This window comes from Acipenser ruthenus, chromosome 5 (assembly GCF_902713425.1).
Source record: "Acipenser ruthenus chromosome 5, fAciRut3.2 maternal haplotype, whole genome shotgun sequence".
Classification (NCBI taxonomy): domain Eukaryota; kingdom Metazoa; phylum Chordata; class Actinopteri; order Acipenseriformes; family Acipenseridae; genus Acipenser; species Acipenser ruthenus.
In genome coordinates, this window is record NC_081193.1 from 10,136,757 (window position 1) to 10,156,858 (window position 20,102).

Here is a 20,102-nt window from a genome sequence, read left to right on the forward strand (position 1 = left end):
GTATGGCATTTAATAGCGTTAAAATTACACAAAAGCAAGCAATATGCACATAGAAGTAATGTGTCTGTGGCTCTCCCGTCAGGTGAAAGGAAAAATGATGACAAGATCTGTGTGCGCAGTCCCTATATGCCCTCAGGGGCAGGCATGACTGCGTCACAGGCTCCAACAGGCAGCTTCAATATACTGTTCAGGTTCTGGGTCTTTAGGAGATAAATTCCCATTTGGTAATGATTACATTTCATACTTGATCAGGAACCAGTTTGTTGCAGATGCTTCCATCCAAGAATAAAGTGTAATAGTTTCAAAACTCTACATGTAAAGGTCGCAAAAAAGCCCTAAACGGTCAAACAAAGGAAAGTTTTCATTTTAGGTAATGCACTGAAGTCAGAACTGGTCATCCTCCACAGAAAGTGTATTTGTGCAGCAGCGTATTGCATGTCAGTTTGAGATTGCCCACTGATCTGGTTACTGTGCCATGCCGACCCTGAATATTTTTGCTAGCTGCTGCTGCCAAGTTTTAGGGTCCTTGGTCGGGTTATTTTTAACCTGGTGATAATGTTAGTGGATAGAGCCTTCTTCTAAGGAAAACAAACCACGACAGGCAAATGAGGCCTACTTTACAGGCATCTTAATTACACAACGACATTTAAATCACCCACATATTTTGGCTGTTTTTGGACATTCAAATTTGTAGTAGAAATTGTATTTATTTGAAAATGTCACACCAAATAAATAGTACAATACATATTGCTTTACTTTACTTGCTGAAGTTGAACCATTTTCTCCCCCATCCCACCTACCAATCAACCAAATATAAACATACTGTAGCTTGTGCAAGTTCAAGACATTCAACCTTTTTCAACTTTACCCTATAAAATCACTTCCCTATTACCATTCAAAACACAATTATCCAGGACATTTGATACCCACAAAGACTGCCAAGAAGTGTAACAAAAAACATTTGAGTCACAGTGTCTAGTTAAACCACTACAGGTGTGGACACTTCATTAGGGGGATTAAACTAGTGTTGTAATAAATAGATAAGGTAGCAAAAAATAGACAAAGAAGGAGCATTGACAGTAGACAAAAAGAAAGCATCCCTAGGGGCATTATCTAAGGGAAATGTTATTTCAGATCCAACGGTTTGTACAGAAAAAATAAGATCGGTTAAGACAATGTGGCAGCCTTCTACTGTAACTTCTACTGGACATCACCTGCAATGGTACTTTAGTGAAAGAATCATAGAATACAGCAGTGTAACTGTAAAGAACCAGGGCATTCAACTGGTGTAAATCGTAGCACTAAATTCCGCCATTGAGAGAATACAAACTTGTGTATCACGGTTATGAAAATCAAAACGACTATCAGTAGATGTGTATCATACTGAAAACAGTATTTTTATGGACGTAAACACACCGCACTGTCTGTATCAATCATATTGCCAGACGTTAAAACAATGCGCACCAAAATGCTCAGTGGAAAGCACTTGGAAAGGTACCAGCTACAGTAGAAGGATACTACAATATGTCAAAGAGTGTTCTGTGATTATCATACTGTAGATGGAAGTACGGTAGACAGGTACTTCAGTGCTCTTTGATGTTTATTAAAATATAATATTGTTCTACTTTATAAAAAATAAAATGTGTAAGGATCATTTGTGTGCCTCAAATAACAAGGAAACAATAAGTTATGGTAACAGTAGCAACATTTTTCAAATGAAGACTAAAATAGGTATGACATGTTGCCGAGTACTAGTGGTTCCATTTCAGACTTTCCACTGCACTTCATTTGCTTCCTTCAATAAATAAATATACCTTCTAAATAAAGACAGACTATTCTCTGCTCAAAACCTACTGTAGCACCAGACTAACAAAAAGGCATACACTGCACAGTAAACGTTGCTGGATTTCTTTAGATACTGTTAACAATTAGGAAAGTAATGAGAAGCAATAAGACTAGGGCTGTGTTCGAAGGTTCATTCGCTAGCCAGGAATTCAAAGGTAGTTTTACACTTTCAAAGGTTCATCACGTGGCATTCACGCACTGTTTTTTTCTCTTAACAGAAACTGTTTGACAATGTGTGAATACTATAAATCACACATTAAATGTCACTCCCATGCAAAAATTGGATCTTTGGCTTTATATAATGCATATTATGTAAACAAAAGTTGTTGTATTAAAATCCATTGCTAAATTGTTATACGTAGCAACTCTATATGGCGCCACTGCTGTGTATGGAGCAGGGTATAGTATCCAAAGCACTGGGGTGGTACCTACAGCGGTTGTAGTGCTTCAGTCAAATATGTACTGAATACCTAGTGTACAAGACAGTGTACAAGAAGTGCTATGGTAGAATATGTTTGAAACATACAAAATATACGCTGACACTAATCATTTTAATTTCGAAAACTTAGCACTGTCTGCCCCTCCCCCCTCCTGCTTGTGTTATCCAGAGGCAAACCTTTAATTTCTTCATTCGCCATCTCAACAGCAAAGCGTTGTATAGCGTAAGCTGTATTGAAAGAAATGTCTCGAAATTCCTCTGCTGTTTGGGATTTTTTTGTTAAATGCCCAGACGATCTAACAAAAAACTGAATGCAAACTGTTGATGCATCATGGAGGCACAACCAATCTCCGGGGTCACTTGACAAACTTAAGTTACATTTTACTTTTAGTACTAGTAAAATGTGACCGATAACTTGCTTGGAACTGTGACTGTTAAATAAAGCTTTGTTTTGCCTAAGTCTGCTGCAGTTGGTGCTCCTCCAATGCAAGCTTACTGTAAAACTTCAAATAATTGCCGGTCTCCAATACTCACCGGGTCTCTAATAAGCGCAGGGGCTGCTGGGAACTTCAAGTATACCATGAATACTGCCTCAAACCCAGAACAATAGATTTAAGAATATAAATCATTCTGGCTTTTTAAAAGTCTTCTATAATATAAATACTGTACAAATTCAACTACTCTACAGTAGTCTGAGACAACCCTTGATAATGCAATTTATCTTTCACCTATTGAAGGTTAAATCCAAGTTTTAAACAATTGTTTCAGTCTGGGCTGTATAGGTCCCCACTTCCCAACTCAATATTACATGCTGCAGTCAACTTAAAGGCATTTAAAGACAAGCCCTTGCAGAGTGCATTAACAGGAATGTTTTATACATATACAAAGAGACTCAATTACTCTCATATTACAGCAGTTGCATCCGTATTGCTACAGCCAAAACGTCACGTACTGATAAGTCAGTGGACTTGATGGTACAATATTTAGAAATTGACAGATTGATTTTTTTGGGCCGATGTGATCTTTACTTCCCTGAGATATGAAGTCAAATCGTTCTGACCTAAAAAAAAAAAAAAAAAAAAAGAAAGCTACATTCTGTGCTCATTTTAAAGCTCTTTCCTCTATGCCACTTTAAAATCATGTAAATTAACTCCACCCCAGTTGCTGTTACCTTCTTGCTTCTGTGCGCATCTTGTCCAGAACTGAAAGTTACACAGTATATTTAACTTCTAATTGCATATTAAGAAACATCAATGTCCATCAGGACCCGAAGGTGATGTAGCTTTTACAGTGTATTTTGAATATAATACCGATTAATTATGGCTAGAAAGATGCAATGGTACTGAAGTTTATCAGGTAAATAACATACAGTTTGACAAAATATATGCTGGGTTTAGCAATACACAGTTTTGATCATTAACGTTTACATAATCTATTTAAAAAAAATTCAGCACACAAGCTTTATTTATGTAATTTGATATCACATTTAGACTTCACTTTTTGCGGTTAACAAAATTTAAGTTATTTTAACAATATAGTTAAAAAAAAGAAATAAAATAACAGGTAGATGCCAGTTAAATGCTCAAAAAAATTCTGTCCTCAAATGAAGAGAATGATACTTAATGGGTTAAGGGTCCCTAAAGCAGTCATTTAACTAGTTTTCAGCTAGTCAGTTGTTCATTCTAGAAATGTATGTGAGGCTATGACATTTCAACTCTACAGAACACATACAGCAAGTACTGACTTTCTGGAACATGACATTTTGGAATGAAGGGATCAATGACAGTGAATAGTTAACATTCCACAGAGACAGTGAAATTCTTGAAGGTTAGACAAACAGGAAACAATATATCAGTAATTGAAGCAGTAGAATTTTGTTTTATTTTTTTTAGAACAACTTGTCAACATACAAGGTCTAACGACAGTATATGCTCAATTCTGGTGAGGTACTGTGTCAGAGTTTGTAATAAACAATTTGAAAAGACCACAAGTCGTTCGTGAAACGTTCATTTTATTTTTGGCCAAAATGATCAAGCCTCATAACCCTGAACCCTAGCTGGAGACTGAAAAACTGCAGGCTGTCATGTAACATTTCAAACTGAATGACCCAACTCAGGATTCAGACTTTAGGAGACATAATGTATTTACTGCATGCCTATGATTACAGAAAAAAAAAACTGCTGATTTCTAGCCACACCTGCCTCTACATAAAATAGTCAATGCAGAAGTATCTACTTTATCCAAGATTCACAAAGTAGCCACAGGTTTTTATGGTCCACTTCCAGGTCTCGTTTTCATCCTCTCTCGATAAACCTCTAATACACTCTGAGTGTTCACAATCCTCTTGACTAATTACCACCCAGTCTCTTCAATAACCAGAGAGACAGAGGATGACATCACTCAGTGTTCATGCTCACTGAGAAAGACAAGGATTACAATTTGTGATGCTGAACAGATGATTCTCAGCAGAACAGCCTTAAGGTTGGCGGTTTATCTCAAACACACAAACAAACAAAAATAATCCTTTTGTTTAAGATCATTAGTCATTCATTGTCTGAAAACGTGTTAAGAGTGAAAAGTTACTGTAATAGGCTACAGTACAAGAGACATCACTCTCAGTAGAACCCTGCCTTGTGTAAACAGTTCGAAATCAAGACATCCAAAAAGAATAAATGAATACATCATGTATTTTAAAATGCTTGGTGTTAATTATTTTCTATGATATAATTGTTTTAAAAAAATGGGTATAAAAATAACGAGCAGTCCACGATTAGTACTTTTGGATCCAACTTCTAGTTGTTGAGGGTATTTGGGTACTTTTACTTAAATTACCACTGCTGTACAGTACTTTACCTTATCCAACATCTGACTTTCAATTTTCCCAAAATAATTAAAATACCAAATCTTGTCACAATACATAATCCTTTAGAATATTACGTGCTCACCAACAGCTATAATGACCCATGTTGTTGTAATGGCAAGATGCACAGTGTGCAAGTTGCTCAAATAGCTTACTGTAAAGTCTTGGTCACACACACGTTCGCTGACGGCAACAAGAGGGCAACAGTTGTCTCCCGCGTGTTGCCTTGTGTGACCGGCTCCGTCCACACGAAGTCGACAATAGGGCAACGTTCTGGCAACCTACTGCCCAGAATAGGACTCTGTTGTATTTTTCTGGCAACACGAAGGCAACAAAATGTATTCCAGCCAATCCTGCTTCAGAGCAGTCACATGTTCAACGCATGTTGGAACACATGATTTAAAAATAAGGCTGACAGACTTCTTTCATAAAAATCGCTTGTTATGGCAAACAAAAAAAGACAGCAATTATTTTAAACAGGAATTAAAGGAAGCTACTCTTCAAAAGCTGTCCGACGAATTTGGGGAGGCTCTCTCTGGCATTTATAATATTAGTTATATGTATTTTTATGCATTTATCCTATTATAAGATCATGTTTTACTTTCATTACCCTGCTCTAGTTTCAATAGTATGGGGTACGATTATAAATATACATAACTGCACTGTTCGCAAAAGGTAGTGTAGACAGCTTAAGACTTATTTGTTTATTCTTCTGACGTTTTGTCAAATATTTCCATTTCAGGACATCAAATTATAAGAATACCCACATTTATCCACATTTTGTTTTATTTTAATAGTGATTTTTTTTTTTTTTTAAATTGGAGAACTGCCTTTGAAAACTAGCGACGTCCTCTTTCATTAAGTTTTTTAAAGCAGCCTAGATCGCCACGCCTCATTACCCAAGGGTGAACCCAGCTCTCAGTACCAGAAGCACAACTGTAGCAGCCTTCCTTCACGATGGCATTTTTATTCACGTGACAATGTTTATGATTGGTTTGCTAAATCGCCCTAACGTTGACTGTAGGTTTGTTGACCATGTGACCACTGCATGATTCAGGGCAACAACTGTCATCATCTTGTTGCCGTCAACAAAAGTTGCTTGTGTGACTATGTCTTAAGACTAGCAAAACAAGGAGTGATAGTTTTATGCATACTTTAAAAAGGAGGGGCAGTGCAAAACATAATGATATTGCATTCTAAAAATGCTTAAATCCAGATGGGGCTCTCTCAGGAATTCATTTAGTGGTACAGTAGTTGGTCTCTAGGAAGACAGAGTGTAGTTAAAATTAAATGCTCAATCAGGCATCTTAATAGTTTTGGTTTATACTTCAAACATTTAATCTGTTGTACTGCAACGCGGCACTGTAAAATGTAATGTTCACACTCCAGGGTTTGACATTGCACGTGTGATTAACAGACTTATGACCACAATAACGTATTTTAAGCATGTTAGCACGTGTACTGTGTACTGAGTAACAAAAAAGAGAATAACCAGGAAGGCAGGTGTGTCTGGTGTTTTACCAACCTTACATTCTGATATAGACATTTAGGCAATTTAAAAAAAAAAAAAAAACATTGAGGAGGGGCGAGGAATTCAGCAAGTCTGTTTAAAAAAATAATAATATTTTTTTTTTTAAATTGCATAAAATAAATTGAACAAATGTAGGCCCTAGACCAGTAACATAGCTCCCCACCACCTGATGTAACTACATATCAGTGAAATCATAAAAAACTCAATCCACATGATAACCTACACAGTACACCCACCGAATCCACAAATCAAGCTGCAGCATTACAGTACATACCAGTATACCCTCAGGTTGTGATGCTCTCTAACAAGTGGATATGCGCTCCTCTATGTACAGTATACATGCAAGTGTGACAAAAGAACATACATGACCACCATACTGTGTACAGTACCCCACGATTCTGATACACTACACTGCAGTTCTTTAGGTAAAATGTAAAAATGTGTCTTCTTCACATCTGAGGTTTCAGCAACCTTCTCCTATGTAAGCTACGCTTCCACTTCAGGATATGTCTAGAATGGTACACAAATCCAAGAAACACAGAGACTGATGCAATAGGTGACACAGAAGCCTGAGCTTCCTGCAGCTCCTCATTCAACCCACCCTGCTACTCTACACCATCTCTGCCATTTCAATCTTCAGAAACGTTTCTTCACAAAAAGTTAGATACTACTGTAAGTACCCCTCTTTTTTCAATATTAAGTCTTAAATAAAATTCAGTTGCCTACCTGCTTTCAACCACCAACTGACACTGAATTCAAAGCTTAATTCCAGATATTGTCTGTTTGCAATTTAAAGGTTGTTTTGTTTTCTATTAACATTAAGATTTAAAAAAATAAAATAAAAATAATCTTCAGATGAAGTAGTTGATTAAATCAGTCAATGCACACACATTAGAGTCAAGTGAATGGTAGAACAAATTAGGTTTTTACTGGCATACAAATATATAGAAAAAAACACTGCACTGTTAGTTTGTTGATTAATACAGGTATTTAAAAAGATATTTAAAAGATAATACAGGTATTTAAAAAAGTGATTTTGATTTCCTGTCACATTTGTCATTTATATAAATAAAGATGTTCAAATAAATAGTTCAGAACTGTAGCCTACATCTTTGAATGCTAAAACAATACATACTCATTCATAACAGTTGCTTTGCTTTTTATTTGAGTTTGTATTTTACCATAAGAAATGTACAGTAACAGCATGATCTGCAAAATTAAAAGGTTGACCACTAATCTAAAATGAAGTCCAAGGTGAGGCGAAAACCAAGGCCCTTGAGCACTTAGATGCCCTTTACTGTATGTTGCAAAATGTGCACAAGTCAGCTGCAGCCCACTAAACTTGAATAAAAAGGTGATCACTTATTGTTGTCAAATGATTGATGTTAAGTGCTAATATCAGAAGCTTTTGAGAATACTGAAAATGTACATGAACTCCCTGAATAGCTATAATCATGGCCTGACTGTGCCCTGTATTGTACTAATTGATTTTGCAATTCATTAAATACAAAGCTACTGTACTAAACCAAAAAGAAAATGTAGACTCCATTATATGCCTGCTAAGTAAACGTTGAATTGCCATTAGTCAGCAATTTATCTCTTTTGCCAACAGTATTTTGTGGAAAGGATTGCAATTTAGATTCAAGGTGCTGACTCCAGCCCGTTTAGAATAAAAGGTAGAGAAAAGACAACATGGCTCACACAAGACCAAACTCTTTGGCAAATCTCCTGATTTAAGTATTATTTGAATCCGCAAAAAGTGCAGTGTTGTTTCTTCTTCTTGTTCAAAGCAGCAAAAATCACACTTGCAGAGATTGATGTGAAATAGGGAACGCGATTAGTCTGAACTGTACCACTTATGCCTGGGCAGTACATTGCCTACCAGACCAAAAGGATAGCAGTGCATGTCATAAGGATGCATTGACATAAGTGTCTTATTTTTAATTAGTTAATGTGAACTGTTATATATATATTATATATATATATATATATATATAATATATATATATATATATATATATATATATATATATATATAGTTTTTGTAAAAGGCTGAACCTACCGATTATGATAAAGTAACCTGTTAATTATTTTTTACAACTTAAGAGTTGTTGCAAAGTTTGTACTGCACCAGGACTGCAGACTCCAGGACTATAAGCAATCAGGCTGGTGCTATATCATCTCCGAACTGAGGCTGCACTCAACACAGCTCAAATAAGCTTCACCTGAATCTGTAGGTTCACTAAAGGATGACTTCATTCAGCAATAGCAGATGAACAGTTTATTTAACAGAAGTCTGACTGATCAAACTCCTGGCTCCTGATTACTTAAGCAATATATTTCAGAGGGCAGTTCTGAAAAACAGGACTGGGTAAAAGACTAATGTAGTGCAAGTTTCTAATCCTGAACAACACTACTTGGGAAAGTAAAGAGCGTAACACTACTACATTATTAAATTAAAAAAATCATGAATAACCTATGACATGATTTGTAAGCACTGCATTGACAGTTCATTTAGAAAGCACATATTTAAGTGGACAGAAACACTTATCTACAATTCACCCTTAGAACAGGACCAATCCTTTAACAAATCAACTAGAAAAACAAAAACTTACTTTAAAAAGAAACACTTTTTTTTTTTTTTTTTTTTTAAATAAGGGTGTATGCCTCCAATCTGCATCTTGTACTGCCTCCACACCACACCATAGCAGCCATTTTGCATTACTACAGTATTAAGTCGACATCAGGTACAAAACTATAAAGATCAATTGAAAAGCTGTTTAACAATAACTGGATTTTGTATGATATTGAAACTTGTAAAGTATTTTTCACAAGTTTCTCTATAACTCAACTAACCTGGACGAGGGGGTTTGGTGGGTGCTGTATAATATGCATTCTTACAAAGCCCACACACCTTGGATCTTGTTCATGTCCACATGAATTACCACAAGGTACTGTATGCATACGTTCTCAAATTACTACGGCTGGCATATGCCCAAAGATTTCATTGAAATTTAGTGGAGAATGGAACAAATGATACAGATGCAGGAGGGAAAACGCAGAGCACTTAGCATTCCTACGTCTTGCACAATCTGCTGTGTTTTGTCTCGCTGAAATTGAAATGTTTTCTTTGATTCACCTACATTTTCCAACTTAAATATAACAAAAATGGGAAACAGTACGAAGAGTTCAGGGAGCTGACACACTCCTACGTGTAGAACAACAATGTGGCAATTGACTCAAAACCATATTTAGTCCTTTCTCTGGTGTTCAACACTCTTCGGTTGAATGTGATATGACAGAGGAATTTTAATACCGCATATGCTGGCTGCCAAAAACAGGGTCCAAATCAAGCACTGCAGTTGGGGGTCTAGAAGGCAACTGTTTTGTTAAGAGAGCAAGAAGCCATAAATCACCCTGTTAATACAATTGTGTTAACAGAGCAAGGAGCTATAAAAACAGTTGGTCTAACATACATTATACATCATTAACAGATCTACTGTATGAGAATATTCATTTGAGAACACACATTGGTGATATTTACTGCACTGTGTTAGGTTAACCCCCTTCTAGCTGTGCCTAACTGGGGTCATCTTGTACATGAGGAAAAAGGCAAGAGCTTTTTTTTTTTTAAGGAAACATTCTGTGGAACAAACTTAGATTTACTTATTTTACTGAGTTGACAGTGCAGACAGTGCTATCTTTCCTTTATGATACAGCAGAAGTCTGTCTTCTTTGTTGGACCTGATATGTATACAAGAAGCTACTTGACAGAAAATACAAAACTGAGTAAACTACATTAACGTATAATACAACTGATAAAGCAACAGAGTTCTAAACTAGGTCAGCATCCATTACAGTTCTTCCAAAAGGGAAGACCTTCACCTGTTGGTAGGACAGTATTCAGAACCCCGGCTCAATAGGCTTTCAATATATTCAAAACTTCAAATCAGTCAAACTAGAATTAAGTCCTTTTTACTCAATAAAAAACAAAAGTATGACAATGTTAAGTTTAATAAGTCCAATAGCTACCTTTATTACAAAAGACTCCAAAATCTTGTTATGGAGGCTTACCTTAATTTCCTTTGGACACTAGAGAATAGATCTTCATGGTCCCTGTCCCAACTCTATCTTTTTCCTCAAGGTATAGTATTACACTATTAAGACCAGTAGTTCTACCCCTGTTATGCCTCCAGTTTGCTTGTCATGCCATATAGGCACACAGACAATATTTTGGTACCAGTAAACAGTGTCTGTAAAACTGCAGATCTGGTCTAAAACGTCCTGATGTTCATGCCTATTGAGTAATATTGAATTAACTGTTACAAGACCAATTTAAAATACCCAATTCATGTGGATTTACCCATACACTTAATGATGAACATAAACAAGAAAATACATTTTTAAAATGGTTGATACTTAACGTGTTCTGCTACAGTAAGTGCTGAATGTAACATTATATTGACATACATTTACCAGTGTTTACCCACTTTAGCTAATATAATAGGCTTTAACAGGCCGTACTTAAAGTCACCCTATTAAATAGTGTTGCGATTTGAATATCACACAGAAAATGCCCTGGGGAAACGAACTTTCAAACTACAGATCAGCTAAAACTACAACACACATAACTCATCTGGTTCGGTTTGTTTTCCTATATTAAACCACTGAACAAACTATTAGACATCGATTTGTTTAGCTATTAAAAGGTCATCATTTTTCAATCGCTGATAGCTATACCATTCAGAGACAAAGTTCATAGTACACTGAAATACTTCAGGATTTGCCAAATGGGTGCAGTATTTTTATTAAATTAAATAACTGCTTAACTACGGTCTGCTTTTTTTTTTTTTTTTAATTTGGGGGCTACTCGTAACTTATTGATTATATTTTCTTTATTTAATTTAGTTACCAGTAATGTATTTGACTAAATTTTGTATATGTTTAAAACATTTTTTTTTAACACAATGGAATTTAGGAAACAATATTTGTAGTAAATATTAACTTGGTTACTTTCTAAATCAGAAATTCAAGAAACCGTTCCAAATACCAAATTAGATTTTAAAACGGTATGTAATTACGTATGTTTTACGGCGATTTACTGTAGCTACAGTCCGGAGACAGATCTTACAGTAGTGTTATTTTTCTATCTTTGTTTTGTTTATTAAGACAAAAACAAAACAGTCACTGTATTTATGACACCAACCAGCATAACATGCACTCACGTCAATGCAAATGTTTTTTTTTTTTTTAAATCAAATGAATGAGGACATTCATTATTTTTAAACAGATAAAAAAAACCCACACCACTCCTGTTTGTACATTTCTAAATGAGGTGTGTCATTCCTATTTTTATTGCAAGACAGAGGGCTACAGAATTGAAAACCAGAAACCTCGCTCAGTTCAGTTTATGCTGTAACGCTTAGCTGCAGCGCCAAGCTGAAAGAAAATGAAATGAAAACATTAAGTGTTTAAATATTAATCATTACACTGAAAACTTACCAGTAAACTTTCAAAATTGATCGGAGACCTGGGGTCCTTGATCATGGCTTCCAGTTGTCTCTGCCGGGTTTCTACACATTTCTCCGCCGAGGCCGACATTTTAACAGTTTTAACAAGTATGTCCCTTTCCACAAATAGTGTAATCCTTTCCTTGATCAAAATCCTGAGAATTTTCTCTTTTAAACTATCTCTTTGTTGTCAGTCAGTGCCTCTGGGCCTAAAAAACGAGGCTGAGAGAGGCCGCCCTGAGAAACTGACTGTCTCTGGTCAGGGTGGGGGAAAGAAAAAAAAAAACCGACAAAAATTAAACACTGCCCCAAACGACACCGCGTCTATGGGAAAGCTCTAACATTTTTGAAAAAGTACTTGTTTCACCGGCATAAAGGGTTTTAATAAGCTCAAAGCAAGAGGGCGTTTTCTTTGCTCTCCCAATTTTGGCGGACTGGACTGGCTCTCCCGTCAATTTCAAATGTATTATTTTCAATAACAAGCATGACAATAAAAAAAAAATGTTTCTTTTTCACCAAATGCAATGTAAACTCCAAACACATTCCCGCTGGGAAACGAGTGAAGCAGCCGTTTTAACTCAAACCGATCTCTTCAGATACTGACAGCTGTGCCTCCGTCGGAAAAAGACTTTTTTTCCTCAACTTTTCAGTGTAATTTGTTTCTACATGATGTCAGTTGGTATAAGTGCTACCTCCTCTTGTCCTCCATACTTTTCTCCAACTCTCATTCTTCTGACATCAACACAGACACAGCCTCCTTTACCCACAACCCTCCTCTTTCCATGAATTCAACAGCCTCCTCCGCTAAACCGAAGGTATTCTGTTCACGAAGAATAGCATTGGCCTTACTCATTCACTAAACTTTATTGAGTGACTGCGCTATCGATGATGCTGTAGGATGGAATATAATTTACTACCAGTTCAGTACATGCTCACACTTTCTGATTTTGCGGTCACTCGATATTTGTATCTTGTGCTTCCCAAACAGACCCGCCTGCACATCGTGTGACGTGAAGTTCTGTTTTAAAATTAAGAAGGACCGCAAGACAACTCTTTGGCCCCGAACTACATTCGTCAACAGAACTCATTTATTCTAATCGACTAGATGAGTCACATACTGTATCTTGCATTTTATCTAGAGATAACCTGCGGTTTCCTGTCTGCTTTTGGGTTTTATTAAGCACATGCATTATTATTATGTGGAGATGTCTGTACATCTGTCCAGTCCATCTGGGCTGTATTGTCACACTTACAATTTTGCATATATCTGTTGATCCCCTTATCCAATTATAATGGAACTTGGTAATAAAATGATTTTGCTTTTAAAGAAATGATATATCCTATCAATTATGTTTAAGTAATATAAGTGCAGACAGAAGTGATCAATCTCAAACATCTGTAGAGGATTTGGGAGTCCATCCATTTTATTTATTTATTTATTTATTTATTTATTTATTTATTGATTGTGTGTATTTATCAGGGACACATACAATTATAACATGTGTCACTTGCATGACACAGGATGCATTGCATTTTCAATTTAGCCAGTAGGCTAATTTCCATTGATAGTTCCTGGGCAGACATTGTAATAAATCTCTATATTACTTCTGCTCTAAACTATAGCAATAACCTGCTATTGAATATTTAATTTAAAATACATACAACATTAAAATGATAAATTACCTATTAAAAGTACATAACAGTCAACAGCTTACATAATTATTATTATTTATTATTATTATTTATTTCTTAGCAGACGCCCTTATCCAGGGCGACTTACAATTGTTACGAGACATCACATTATACATTATTTTCACATTATACAGATATCACATTATTTTACATACAATTCCCCATTTATACAGTTGGGTTTTTACTGGAGCAATCTAGGTAAAGTACCTTGCTCAAGGGTACAACAGCAGTGTCCCCACTGGGGATTGAACCCACAACCCTCCGGTCACGAGTCCAGAGCCCTAACCACTACTCCACACTGCTGCCAGTGTAATCAAGTTACAGTACAATTTATATAATATAAATATCAAATATACACAATTCAAATTCAACTATATCCTGAATAAATTAATGACTGCATAATTAATTATGTTTCAACCAAACCTTAAGTTTATTAAAAAATATTTTAAAATCCCTTAAGACCTTAATTTCTGAAACAAGTGAGTTCCAGAATAAAGTACCTCTTATAGAGAGAGCTGTTTGGGCAAATGCTGTTCTGCGCCTGTCCATTTTACAATTCCCACATACAGCTTCCCTTGTGAGTCTATTAGTATCTTCAGAGAGCTTTTTCATAAATTCCCTTAAGGGTGGAGTACATAATCCATGCAAACTTTTAAATACCATTTTCTCATAAGAAAAGCTGACATAATTATCAAAACTCAGCAACTGGTACTTAGTCAAAATGTTACAGTGATGGTATCTCACAGGTTTTTTATCCAAGATTTTTAGAGCTTGCTTATATAGAGAACGTATTGGTTTAATTACTGATTCACTTGCTTGAGACCAAGAGGTAATACAATCTGATATATGTGTAAAGATCATAGTGTGCATGAAAAGTTTAGCAGCTTTGGTGGTTAAATTACCCCTAATATGTCTATAATGTGCTAAGTTCATTTTAACTGTCCTACTAACCTTTTTAATGTGTCTATCAAATTTCAAATGTGAATCAATAATAATTCCTAAAAATGTAACTTCAGAGACTTCATCAATAACTTCCCCATCAATCTGGACATCAAAATGAGTAGTCCTTAATTGTCTTATGAAGAAACACATATTAACTGGTTTTTATTTTTACATTTAGAGTCAAAAATGAAAAATTAAGCCTGCTGGATATATTCTTCATATGCTCAATTTAGAAGCTGTCTCAGTGCAGGTTTTTGCAGATACATACAGTGGTTTGCAGAAGTATTCACCACCTACCAATAATGTCACATTTTGTTGAATTACAAATAATGTATCCACAGTAAAATTAAATTTAATGGTTGCATAAGTATTCAGCCCCTTAAGTCAGTACTTGGTAGACGCACCTTTTGTAGCAATTACTGCTATGAGTCTTTTTGGATAGGTCTCTACTAGCTTTGCACAGTAGGATGGTGAAATCTTTGCCCATTCTCCATGGGAAAATTGCTCCAGTTCTGATAGGTTTGTTGGGGATCGTCGATGGACTGCAATCTTCATGTCTCGCCATAAATTTTCGATTGGATTCAAGTCAGGACCTTGACTGGGCCACTCAAGAACATTAATTCTCTTCTTGTTCACCCACTCCAGTGTGGCTTTGGCTTTGTGCTTCGGGTAATTGTCCTGCTGAAATGTGAATTTCCTCCCCAGTTTCAGAGTCTTGGCTGACTCAAACAGGTTTTCCTCAAGGATTCACCTGTATTTTTTCCACATGTCTGCAGTATCATCTACATGCTTTTTCGCAAACTCCATACGTGCTTTAAGATTAGACTTTTTGAGTAATGGCTTCTTTCTTGCCACCCGTCCATACAGGCCAGCTTTGTGTAGGGACCGGCTCATTGTTGATGTGTTAACACTGACTCCCATCTCAGACACAGAACTTTGCAGATCTCTCAAGGTCATTGTTGGCTTCAGAGTGACATCCCGAACCAATTTCCTGCTTGCCTGACTGCTCAGTTTGGGAGGGCGACCTGATCTGGGTAGTGTCTGGATGGTATGATGCATTTTCCACTTCTTGGAAGGGATAATCAGCGCCTTTGAAATTTTCTTGTACCCTTCTCCTGCTCTGTGCCTTTCTACCACTTTATCCCTGACTTGTTTCAAAAGCTCATTGATCTTCATGGTTGCTTTGTTGGATCACTAGTGAGTTGCAGCTTGAAAGTCTTTATATACCTGAGGGAAATTATCTACAAGTTAAACCACTTTGAGTACACACAGGCTGAAACCATTTCACTAATTTTGTGACCTTTCAAACAAATCATTTGTACCTGAGCTGATTTAGGGCTGCAGTAGCAAAGGGGTTGAATACTTATGCAACTGAGATGAATCTGTTTTTCTCTGTAAATCTTATTTATATTCTATATGTATTTTTAACTTTCTCAATGTGGAGTAGTTTGTGTAGATTCCACATGTAAACTCTAATTTGAAAGCGTCTTGGAGTACGCTCAGGTACCAACAAAATGTGAAAACTTTGCAGGGGGGTGAATACTTCTGCAAACCACTGTATATAACTGTGTCATCAGCATACATCTGCAAACCCGCACCTCGGCACACCTAAGGGAGGTCATTAATATAGAGACTAAAAAGTAAAGGTCCCAACAAATGTGGGCTTCCCCTCAGTAATTGGTTCAACATTTTGTGTTTTATCTACTTCAGAATTCAAGGTCAACTCCTCCACTGAATCAATGAAAAAATCATTAAAAGTTTCAGCTAACATTAAACTGTCAGTCACTATTTTATCTATAATTTTTTGTTGATATCCCACATGTACATTTTGTCCTTTTCTTTTAGTTTGACATTCTAAATGTCTCTATATCATTTTACTGTCCCCTAGCTTCATTTATTATATTAATACAATATTCTGCCTTTGCTTTACGTATTTCCCTGACTACTTTATTTCTTAATCCTTTAAAAATCCTAAGATCATTATCTCTTTCACTTAATGAACATTTTAATGCTTTCCTTGAACAGGTCTATCTTAACCTAGCTTAAGATTGTGTATACAAACAAGAAAACACAAAACTGCAGGAGCGCAACCCTGAATTCTGTAATGATTATTATTTATTATTATTATTTATTTCTTAGCAGACGCCCTTATCCAGGGCGACTTACAATTGTTACAAGATATCACATTATTTTTTACATACAATTACCCATTTATACAGTTGGGTTTTTACTGGAGCAATCTAGGTAAAGTACCTTGCTCACCTGGGATTGAACCCACGACTCTCCTGTCAAGAGTCCAGAGCCCTAACCACTACTGCACACTGCATGGCATTGACTAATATAATGTGACTATATAAAAAAATGAAATGCTTATTAAAATATCTTTTTATTTATTTATTTATTTAATTTTAAAATGTACACATACACATCAGAAAACCTCATTACGTTGGCACATCTAGCTTGTTTTCAAGAAAGACCCATTTACATTTAACATAATCAATCTTCACACACGTTTTTCTTTCATCAGTGACTGCATATACTTTCAGCAAAAAAGTTAATTATGAATCAAATATTTAAAAGTACCCAGTGAAGCTGCATTTTGAATGTCAAGTGGTAACTGATTCCAGAATCCAGGAGCTCTGCACATAAAAGGTGTCTGGTCTATCATTGTTCTCATAAAAGGAATTCACTTTACAGTTATGTAAAGTAAAAGTTTTGAATCATCCTGTAGAATTAAGCTTCAGAAAGTCAAAGGAAACCTGCTGAATAATGTTACATTAACATATTGAATTACATACCACTTTGTAGTTTTCCATATACAGTACTTAACGAAAAACTGACAAAAATTGAAATATTTGGCATTTTGTAATTTAACATGAAATACTGTACTACTATTATGGCTTCCACTAGACTTTTTGTGACATCATTTTGTAGTTTCTTTAATTACACAGTGTTAAATAAAATATCTAAATGATGTTCATATATATATATATATATATATATATATATATATATATATATATATATATATATATATTGGATGGATTGGAAGTATCTTGGACCGTCATCATGTCTACATCTGTAAAGCAGAGAGACAAAATGAGACTTGAGTCTTCTAAACTGCAATGGTAACAGACCCATGTTGGTATACATCAAACGGTTATTGAAACTCTGCAGCCTGAAGGCAAACCTGCAAAGTCTGTTCAACACAGTGTCCAAGCGATTTAGAGATAAGTTTTTCCAAACATCCAAACAACATCTCTGTAGTCAGTAAGAGGCAACAGGACTTCTAGAACGAGAGTATTCTTTATTTGTGTTCTGAAACAATGATGATTTCCATACAGCAAACCTAGTTTGATATGTAAATTTTGTTTTACAGTTTTACAAATATGTTCGTGGAAATTAAGATTGCCATAAGCCAAGGCATTTAAAGGACTTCACTCTTGGTTCCATTATAACTGCCTAGCACTAAATAGACTTCCTCATTCCATTCAAACCATGTGACCATGTTGCATTTTAACCACGCAGGCTAACCTACTGTACAGATATAGAGGGTGAGTAGGTGGTACCGGCAGTCAAGCTGAAAAGCCATATTCTCACATTATTTTAATAGAATGGTGAAGCTCAGATATAGGCAATTTAAATATTCCAGAGAAGCCCAGACAGGTAAAGAGAAAAATTACAATAACTCAATATTTGATCAAAATAACCCAGAACTACTCAACACAATTGCAAACATCCCACAAATGCAAGAAATACAATGACATCGACATTACATCCATATTGATTAAAACTCCAGGTCACATAATGCATTGAGCTGCCTGACCTGAGTGCATGGGAATACAAAAGGCGGTTTATGTATTTTTTGCATTATTATTATTTGTTGTTAACCAACCATTCTTTCCAGTTCACATAGAAAATAGTGCTGCCTTCTGTTTTACCAGAGCAACAAGCTAGGGTCTACACTGGAAAAACAATCTGTGATATCTATAGCATTTGATCTCAATGGCTTGCGCCTGCTTTGCAAGTCATGAGCTGCAGCAGCTGCTGTCTTGCGCAGTGGTTACATAGTGTTAACACAAAATGTCAGGTTAGATTACCAAACGTAAGTGCAGGGATAAGAGCAGTGAAGGGAAAACTGCACCTTGTTTGGTTTCACAAAAAGCCCATGAGCCCCTAGTATATTTGATGGACCTCATATATTCAAATACAGTATAGTACAGATTTTAGCATCTCAACAGGATTTTTTTTTCATCACAATATTCATAGCAGACATGAATAGGATTATCATTTCTGTGACCCAAACATACACTATGGTGTGTCATTTGCTCATTTTGTGCTCTGAAAATAATTTATTTAACTAGGAAAGTCCCGTTGACATTAAAATCTATTTTTCAAGGGAGACCTTGAAAAATACAAACAAGTTAATCAAATTACAAGGAACAATTTAGGAGCACCGGCCAAAACAAAAACATATCTCGACTACATGGAGGTGAATTTTTGGTTTGTTTCATTTCTTCCTGAAGTTGATTCCAAGAAAATGGAGCAAGAAAACAGAATTCCTTTTTTCCAAATTCCATACGAACTTTAGGAACTGAGAAACTTAGAACAGTCTGAGATCTAAGAGTATAAGTACAACTAGACGTAATTAGCAAATTATAATTTGGGGTTTTGCCAAGGATAGCTTTATAAACAATTATGTACCAAGTGTTTTAATTATTTGTTTATTTAGCAGACGCCTTTATCCAAGGCGACTTACAGAGACTAGGGTGTGTGAACTATGCATCAGCTGCAGAGTCACTTACAACTACGTCTCACCTGAAAGACGGAGCACAAGGAGGTTAAGTGACTTGCTCAGGGTCACACAATGAGTCAGTGGCTGAGGTGGGATTTGAACCAGGGACCTCCTGGTTATAAGGCCATTTCTTTAACCACTGGACCACATTGCTTCCTCAACGAAATTTTCGCAAAGATAAAGAAGTCAGACTAGCCAATCTTGATGGACAGAATATCCAGGTTGGTTATAAACCTGAATACATAATGGTACAAAGAATCTAGTTTTATAGGGTAATAGATACTCTATAAATAATGGAATCTCAGCCTCACCCTGCTTCATAATATACCTGTATTTATCATATCAACAATCAATACAGTCATCACATGCTATTTACCCCCACTTTCTTATGCACTCAGGGATTTACTATTTTCTTAGTCTAATTGCCTGTAGGCTGAAATTCACCATAGTAACTATCCTCCATATTGTTCCCACACATCTGTAATAAA

The 20,102-nt window shown here is 35.9% G+C and overlaps 1 protein-coding gene across 6 annotated transcripts in view; it reads right to left on the bottom strand.

Moving 5' to 3' along the window:
- The window catches only part of LOC117402932 (rho-associated protein kinase 2-like), a 54,861-nt gene extending 41,753 nt beyond the window's left edge, over positions 1-13,108 (bottom strand). For 3 of the 6 annotated variants that reach the window (XM_034004620.3, XM_034004619.3, XM_059023629.1), the window contains exon 1: positions 12,178-13,107. In XM_034004620.3, coding sequence (XP_033860511.1) covers positions 12,178-12,276 — 99 coding nt within the window. In that variant the 5' untranslated portion in view covers positions 12,277-13,107. Of the gene's footprint in view, positions 1-12,177 lie in introns of all 6 variants that reach the window. The other 3 variants (XM_034004617.3, XM_034004618.3, XM_034004621.3) reach the window with 2 other exon arrangements.
- Positions 13,109-20,102: the final 6,994 nt, after the last annotated feature.